General features: G+C 45.1%; 1 protein-coding gene across 2 annotated transcripts; it reads left to right on the forward strand.

Moving 5' to 3' along the window:
- LOC8071721 (probable cysteine desulfurase) lies at nucleotides 307–5,223 on the forward strand. 2 transcript variants are annotated; one of them, XM_021460959.1, is made up of 4 exons: nucleotides 307–787; nucleotides 1,051–1,573; nucleotides 3,473–3,674; nucleotides 3,956–5,223. In XM_021460959.1, exons 1-4 carry the CDS (start codon nucleotides 490–492, stop codon nucleotides 4,892–4,894), a joined length of 1,962 nt encoding a protein of 653 aa, XP_021316634.1. In that variant the 5' UTR covers nucleotides 307–489; the 3' UTR covers nucleotides 4,895–5,223. The 2 variants fall into 2 exon arrangements, with proteins under 2 accessions (XP_021316634.1, XP_021316635.1); XM_021460960.1 differs by having other exon boundaries at nucleotides 738–858; nucleotides 950–1,573.

An 8,987-nucleotide genomic window follows, 5' to 3' on the forward strand; every position in this document is an offset into this window, starting at 1 on the left:
CCGAAAACCGACCAAATGGAGCACACCTACGCACCTGCGAGACTCCCAAGCACGAAACCTCTAGTAGAAAATATAAATTCACCGATCGAGCTGATGCATGCAACAAGGTCTAACTAAGACGCACCACCAGCTCAGCAATTGCTCGCCAGTTGAACGTCTGCAATTTGGCGACCATCACAAGCAATTCATTCATTCGCAGCATTGACTCGCTAGGTAGCGATCGATCCCCATAAGTCATCTCACAGGATTTGATTATTCTCGTCCTCATCCAATCAGAGCTGCTAAATAAATTCTAATTGTGAAGTCGATCGATATGGGAGATCGGCGCGGATGTATAAATACATGTACTTGCTAACCATGCAAAGATATTCGAGAGTAGCCGTACTGCAACAACTAGTCTAGCTAGCTGCAAGAGCATTTCCATAATATTTGGCATTGTTGGCAGCAAGCACTAATTTGCAAAGAATAATTTATATATCCGCCATCATCATGCCGTCGCTTCAAGCGGTGACGATGGTGCACGGCGGCGAGGAGGAGGAGAAGAAGGTCGGCGCGCCGCCCACGTGCACCCCGCATGCTCTGGTGAGCCTCCTCCGGGCGCGGTCGGAGCGCAGCACCAAGGCCGAGGAGAAGGTGGAGTGGGTGCGGTCGCAGCTCGTCGGCCGCGACGCCGAGTTCGAGACGCCGTTCGGCCGCCGCGCCCTCCTCTACGCCGATCACACCGCGACTGGCCGCAGCCTCCACTACATCGAGGACTACATCCTCAACCACGTCCTCCCCTTCTATGGTCAGTGCACCACCATCGATGCATGGGCATGGATAAGCTTGCTCGCTTGAGCTATCAGTCAAATTTGTCAGGTCATTTTACTATTATAATAAATCAGCGAACAGTATTTTCTACCATAACTTATCAACTAAATAAACTGTACTTTCTACCATAACTTATCAGTCAAATGAATGGGGGCGCCGCATGCGTCTCGATCATCGTAAACACGGAGACGCATGTCGAGGTACATGACACTGGCTAGATCGATGCATGGATGCATGCAGGGAACACGCACACGGAGGACAGCTACGTGGGGAGCAAGACGACGCGGATGGCGAGGAAAGCGGCGAGCTACATCAAGCGGTGCATGGGCGCGGGCCCCGAGGACGCGCTGCTGTTCTGCGGGTCGGGCGCGACGGCGGCGGCGAAGCGGCTGCAGGAGGCGATCGGGGTGGCGTGCCCGCCGGCGCTGCGGCTGCGGGCGGCGGCGCAGCAGCAGCTGCTGCGCGCGGAGGAGCGGTGGGTGGTGTTCGTGGGGCCCTACGAGCACCACTCCAACCTGCTGTCGTGGCGCCAGAGCCTGGCCGACGTCGTGGAGGTCCCAGCCGCCGGCGCCGGCGACGGCGACGGGCTCGTCGACCTCGCCGCGCTCCGGCGCGCGCTGGCGTCGCCCGAGTACGCCAACCGGCCCATGCTGGGGTGCTTCTCGGCGTGCAGCAACGTCACCGGCGTGCTCACCGATACCCGCGCCATCGCACGACTCCTGCACCAGCACGGCGCCTTCGCCTGCTTCGACTTCGCCGCCAGGTACGTGTGTACTGGTGCTTGTCCATGCCATATGCCAAGAAATAGTATAAGTTTGAGCTTTTAGCTAGTTTTCCTTCCACGGTACGTGTCGAATACTAGCTAGTTTGCATTTTTTGAGGTATATAAATACTTCAAGTTTCTTGTTATACGTACATTATTTACTTCTAAAATTCACGGTGGCACCTCCTCAGCTAGCTAGAAATTAGGAATTTATGTTCTTTTGTTGTACAGATTTTTGTTTGTTCGTAGCCGTGAATTTCTAGGCTCGTGAATCGTGTGATACTACCAATGTATGAACACACAACTTAATAGTCTGATGACACGCATGCATGCATGATGGCCAAAATTCAAAGTCCTTGCAGCTATACAGTTCAACTTCAAATGCAAGCAGCAACTCTCTTTTCAATAGGAAAAAAAAAACATATATATTATCAATGTGCTATATATATACGTGTGAGGGTTGAAACTTGACGCTATACAACAATGCAAATGTAGTAGCCACCTGTACTGTATCAGAACGAAATTCAGTCCACACTGCATTTCTAATCTTTGATCCATTCAGCGGTCAGGACCTGATGAACAGAAAAACCAATCGTCAATCTTTGAATAGTAATTAACAATTCGATCGGCCATTCCACACATATATTCTCTGATTTCCCGATCGATTTGATTTCCTCACGGTCCAGGCACGCGCCCGTTTCCTCCATCAAGATTTGACAAAATTTGCCACCTGCCCTCGACCTCTGCGCTCTGCCTGATGCGTGATATCACTTTGACCTGCAGATGCCACCATCACGTATACTATATATATGATGCATCTGTACCAACGCCATACGCTAACAAATTGATCATGGCTTGCCAGACTTGTTTATTTATTAAGAAGAACTCATCCATCACACGTTATATAGTAGTTAGATGAAGTTGCTGAAGTGTTTTCCCGTCCAGTTTCCGCATCGTTGAAGCAATCTCACACATATTTTCCTTGATCAGCTTTTGTTTGTTAATTGATTTTCCAAGTCAATTAGAAGGAGCTGAAAGAAACTGATATGATGGGCCTCAGGTCATGATCGCAAGTCCAGTTCGTAGCTCATTCGACAGCGAAAGCCATTGACCTCTACCTGCTACATGCATACGCGTCACAACTCAGAACAGAACTGAACCCATTACCCATACATGTAGCCTTGCTCTCTTAAGAAACCACACACAAACTTCAATGGTCGGCGTTGGATCGCGTCTCTCTCTGTCTTGTAGCTTGTAGTCTTACTATTGCACATATTTCTTGTTTATACGCACCAACACAACTGCGAAAAAAGTTTAGACATACACAAAAATAAATAAAAAAGGATATTTTCTACTTGTATATTGTACGCGTTTCTTGCTCTGATGACATGCATTGTGTCCTTCATGCGACTTGCGTGAGTGGATCGATCGCTGACATGCGGTGGGCATATATATATATATATATATATATATATATATATATATATATATGGAAATTCCTTTGTACACGTACGTGTAGTTACTCTCATCTTCAATAAACTACATTATGTATGTCTTCATACTTGTTTATCAGTGTGAGTATGTTTATATACTAATATCTAATATTAAGATACTCTAGATCTTACCACGCGAAAATTTTTCAAAAAAAATTATATTTTAACTATATTACTAAAATGCCACTACTATATTATATACAATAAGTATAACCATATACTCTATGTATGTATGCATACTTAACATACATATCACTCTAGATGGTCTAGTATGATCATATACTTTGTCTATATACATTTCGTCCGGTCATATATACCTTAAATCTAGAGGTACATAGATGAGAGTAACTACACGCGCGTGTAAAAGAAACGCGTCCTATATATATATATGCATGCATGCATGCAGTGGGCCCTACGTGGACATCGACATGCGATCGGGGGAGATGGACGGCTACGACGCGGTGTTCCTGAGCCCGCACAAGTTCGTCGGCGGGCCGGGCACGCCGGGGATCCTGCTCATGAACCGGGCGCTCTACCGCCTCGCCGGCATGCCGCCGTCCACCTGCGGCGGCGGCACCGTCGCCTACGTCAACGGCTTCAGCGAGGAGGTCAGTGAGGCCACCGTACCGTGCTCCTACTGTACTGCTTCCGTACTTATTTGTTCATGCACGTAAATTCCAAATTAAGTACTACAGGGGTCTTGATCGATGAAACCCGAATGTTTAATTTCGTACTCGATCTGGTACTGCAATCATTATACTCGTGATACGCACGCTTGAACCATCGGAGTCACAAGTACTAGAGAGGCGTACGTACATCCACCGTATGGTGTGCATGCATGCATGCATGACGATCCAGTCGCTGACGCACGCACACGTGCATTTTGCAGGACACGGTGTACTACGACGACATCGAGGAGCGGGAGGACGCCGGCACGCCGCCGATCGTGCAGAAGGTGCGCGCGTCGCTGGCGTTCTGGGTCAAGGAGCACGTCGGCCGCGACGCCGTCGCGCTGCGGGAGCAGGTCTACGCCGAGGCGGCCATGGCGCGGCTGCTCAGCAACCCCAACGTCGAGGTGCTCGGCAACGTCGCCGCGCGCCGCCTCCCCATCTTCTCCTTCCTCGTCTACCCGGGCGGAGGCGACGCCGACGACGACACCTCTTTGGCGACGGCGACGACAGGGACCCCTTCGCGCCGGCGGCGGCTGCCCCTGCACGGCCGGTTCGTCGCCAAGCTCCTCAACGACCTGTTCGGGATCCAGGCCAGGGGCGGGTGCGCGTGCGCGGGGCCCTACGGCCACGCGCTCCTCGGCGTCGGCGAGGACCTCTCGCTCCGCATCCGCGACGCCATCGTCAGGGGGTACCACGGCGTGAAGCCCGGGTGGACGCGGGTCAGCTTCGCCTACTACCTCTCCCGCGACGAGTTCCGCTTCGTGCTCGCCGCCATCGACTTCGTCGCCGCGCACGGCCACCGCTTCCTCCCGCTCTACAGCTTCGACTGGGCCACGGGGAACTGGGCGTTCCGCCGACGGACGTTCAAGCACCACGTCATGAGGGAGGAGCTGCTGCGCGACCACCGTGGCCGCCGCACCGCCGCCACCACCACCGCTGATTCCGACGACGGCGACGACGACGAGCAGTACTACCCGAAGAAGAAGACCGCCGGCGCGGATCAGCAGCAGGCTGCTGCCTGCAGGACCACCGACAAGTTTCAGAGCTACCTGGAGACTGCCACCAAGATCGCACTCTCGCTGCCGGACACGTACCATGAAATCGTTGCGAGCGTGCCCAAGGGATTGGACCCCAGCATTATACTCTTTCGAGTGTGATTATTAGATATTATTAATTGGTGCTAAATAAATCGAAATCGATCGACAAGGTGTGTGCTCTAATCACTATATACTGTATAGTGTATATATATATAACACTGAGTTTTTTTTTTTCCTTATTTGGAAACCAAAAGTATAGAGAGTTTCCGACAACGGAAAAGAAGAACAAGTTTTTACGACTAGCTCCTTACAGATGAAACGAAGCCTGCATTATATTTGTATCATGTGTATTAGAGTCCAGAGATGGACTGAACAGTACATAGTAGACTGCTTGGAAATTTGCAGTTGCATTATCTCCCTAAATAAATCAATTTGTAGAGTTGTTTCAAGTCAAATGTTTTTATTTTTAACCACATATATAAAAAAGCACCGAGATTTATGACACCAAATTAATATCATTAGATACACTATGAAATATATATTTTTATAATTTTTCATTTGGTATTATAAATTTTGTTGTTTTTAATATTTTTTCACGCTGGCTCAACAACGGGCGTTCCTCATCAAGGAGGAGGCTGACGCTTGGTGTCGTGCAGGTTTCACAAAGCTTGGTGCTCTGTTTCAAGGGGGCTGACTTCCGGGTGCTCAGGCTCCTGGTTTGTTTCGTGTTTTTGTTTTCTCTCTTGTCGGGGTCCTTGTGAGCAAGCTTCCTTGCTCTGTTTTTTCTTTGCTGGGCTGCGGTAACTGCGGTTGCTGGCCGCTTCGGTCTTGTTGGTTTGTTTGTTTTCGTCGTGGTCAGTCGGTTTGAGTGTTCGTGTCTGTTCTGTCTTGTAAACTCTCTCCTGCTTAATGAAATACGCGCTTCGGCGTGATCGCAAAAAAAAAACTGCTGCTCTGCTGCATGGTATCAATATAATATATTCAGTTGATAGGTAACAACTACTCCGCGCCACGCGGACCATCAGGGATTCAGGGTCTTGCATGACATCAGAGCTCTGAATCATTCTCAGAGTAAACGCAGCATGCATGGTCATGGCAAAGCAAGCAAAACCCATGCCGGTCTGCCACATGCCTTGCATATGGTTGAATTTATGCAGCACACTGCAGATCTCTTGCTTGCGGATCACACTATCCAGGTCACACTACACATATATGTTATACTTGCATATTCAAAGTTGCTTTCTCCTGATAAGAGATATACGTGCGTGTACGAAACAAGTCAGCCGGCCGCTAGAAAAACTAAACAGTTTTCTGGAAACTTGGGAAAAAATTTACTGAAACGATGCCATCTTGGAAGAGTGAGGAGAACGATGCGGTGATTTCATCCAGTGCCGTCATCACGGCATGTGACCTCAACGGGTGCCTTCTTCTCCAGGAGGTTTGAAACTTTGAATGGTTCGGGTTTTTCTTTCAAACAAATGCTTTGAATGGTTCGCTGCTCACATTACTCAATTATATTGTGCTTGAAAAAGACCACACAACTGACCGTCACTGCCGGTTTATATAAAATGACAGTGATAAACCTTCAAAATCATAAAATGATTGGGGTTTCCAAAAACCGGTAGTGAAGATCATCACTGCCGCTGATGTCTCGAGCCGGCTCTGATAACTGCACTGGACAAAAAAGATGATGTCCCCTTCCCTCCCACCCAGAGCACACTCAGCCAAGGAGGCACCTTTTTTTCACCTCTCTCCACTGTTGCGGTTATTTTTCCAAAATACTCGTGGATTGTCTTGGATTTTGTAGCATGGGCAAAATCTTCTTCCTTTAAGGTTAGTAACGTACAAGCATCAGCCCCTCAATGTGATTTACAACTTTGTACTTGAAAAGTTTATGAATTAAAACTGTTTAGGATCCAAAAATATTATTTTAAGTGTGCAGATTTTGATATTTAAAATTTATAATTATCAAACAATCTCAGATGTTGACATGGTCTACACAAAAGTTATAGTTCTCGATAGAATCTACAACTTTGTAGTTGAAAAGTTTTTAATTTGAATATGTTTAGAGTCTCAAACATATGTTTGAAGGTTATAGATTTTGAAATTTAAAATTTTGAATTCCTAAATGATCTCCAATGTTCACATAGTTAATATCAAAGTTCTAGTGGTTCACCTAATCTACATGTTTGATATTGACAAGTTTTCGATTTAAAGTCATCAAGAGTCTCAAATATGTGTTTAAAATTCACATATTTTAAGGCTCAATTTTTTGAATTTTTCAAACTATCTCTGATGGCGATACATCATATACCAAAGTTGCAGTACTCGACAAGATTTAAAACTTTATAGTTAAAAGTTTTTTTCATTTGAGTTCATTTAGTAGCCAAAATAGCCAATGTAAGATTACGAAATATTGATATAAAAAGATAGTGTATTATACATATACACAAATGTTTGTGTTGTGTAGTGGTAGAGGGCGTTAGTGTTGACGAGAGGTTCTAAGTTTGATTCTTCAGAGTCACAAGTTTTTAGTTTTTTGGGTTTTTTCACGAACATTAATAGAGGCGGTTGCCTTATGTTGTCCGCCACGGTAAATAGAAAATTGTCTCGGTTAAGCCACGATTATCCGTGACCTTATGGGCGTGGCGGTTGCAAAAACCGCCACAGTAAATGCAAAAGGCCCGCCACGGTTAAGTTTTTCTGTAATAGTGTTATTTCTCTATTTTAGAGAGCAGTTTTCAATTAGATCTTAAGGAAGACATTCAACTTGTGGTGAATCCATCTTTCAAAAGGTTGGAAACCCATTATAATTCCTAGCAAATTACAGGGTGGTTATGATGATTGTTAGAATGTGATGCTTTAGTTCTTATATGGAGTAGAGTAGAGTTTTTTCAATAGGGCTACCAACTTTAGTTTTGATGAGCACATCTATGTGACACTTGGCAACCCATTGTTTTTAGCTATAATTATTATTCATGAAGGCTAACAAATTTCATGATTGTAAAAATCTCAGGAAATTTGTTAACGTGGAGCAAATACGATTGCACTTGATGCACGAGATATGGAGTAAGCATGGGAAGATTGGCGAGATGTTCTGCAACAAACCTTTGATGACGTGATTATGCATGACGTACCTCCCCCTCCCAAAAAAAAAGATATTACTAACGAGGAAATAGGTATCAACATGTAACTTGTGGCTAGTAATGATGATGTGTTTAGGAATACTTTAGCTAATGATACGAGGATGATGATGGCCTTTCTTAGTTGCTATATATGTGATGTTGTAGAGGGCGGATTCTTTAGTGCTAGACGGTTGACAAAGCTAGAGATACTAAGAAAGGATAGAAAAACACCATTGTATCCAGGTTGTACAATGAACAAATTGCAAGTATATATATCATGCTATTAGAGTTGAAATTTATGCATGGATTGAGCGGTAATGTTTTCAGTGACTTGTTATGTGTATTTAGGAAACTGCTACCAGACCCTAACGAATTGGAAGAAAAGACATACGTAGCCAAGCAAATGATCTGCCTAATCAGCCTCAAGGTTGAGAAAATCCATGAGTGTTCCAATGATTCTATATTGTATCGTAGAGATAAATACAAAGACTATGTGTGAGTCTAAAGCTCCACGTTTCAATGCATGTCAATTAAGGGTAATAAGACCAGAGGAGGGCCTGTAAAGGTCCTTTAGTATTTCTCTATATTTTTTATATACCTTTATATATATACACTTTATAAATGTATTTAGAAATTGGAATATCAATTTTCAATTTTGATGAGAAAATATTTCTAGAACCGGTTAGAAAGAAATCATTTTTCATAGACTGCAATTCTCAAACGCCTCATATTTCTAGAAGCGTCTAGGAACAACTGAAAATCTATTTATAGAGGTGGCTCATGTTCCCAGAAATATCTAAAACTCGATTTCTAGGGATAGCTAGCCAGTTGTCTAGAGACACAAAAATAAAGGCCTTGTTTAGTTTTGAAATTTTTTTACTTTTCGGGACTGTAGCACTTTTGTTTTTAGTTTTTTTTTCTGTCTACACTACAAAAAATATCCTTATACACGACGATTTATTTTCGTCATAGACAAACAAAAATGCGTCATAGTTAACTAACCATGACGATTGGTGAAAACGTCATGTATCCCGCGTCATACCTTTGCTAGACCCAGATAAACCGTCATAGATTGGTATTTATGTTCG

The sequence above is a fragment of the Sorghum bicolor genome, chromosome 5 (assembly GCF_000003195.3).
Source record: "Sorghum bicolor cultivar BTx623 chromosome 5, Sorghum_bicolor_NCBIv3, whole genome shotgun sequence".
Taxonomy (NCBI): Eukaryota; Viridiplantae; Streptophyta; class Magnoliopsida; order Poales; family Poaceae; genus Sorghum; species Sorghum bicolor.

Bases quoted from the DNA above. Each gene is read 5' to 3' on its own strand.
- LOC8071721 (XM_021460959.1), top strand. From the start codon at position 490: ATGCCGTCGCTTCAAGCGGTGACGATGGTGCACGGCGGCGAGGAGGAG. The intron at 788-1,050 runs GTCAGTGCACCA...GGATGCATGCAG, and splicing joins CCACGTCCTCCCCTTCTATG to GGAACACGCACACGGAGGAC. The intron at 3,675-3,955 runs GTCAGTGAGGCC...TGCATTTTGCAG, and splicing joins TCAACGGCTTCAGCGAGGAG to GACACGGTGTACTACGACGA.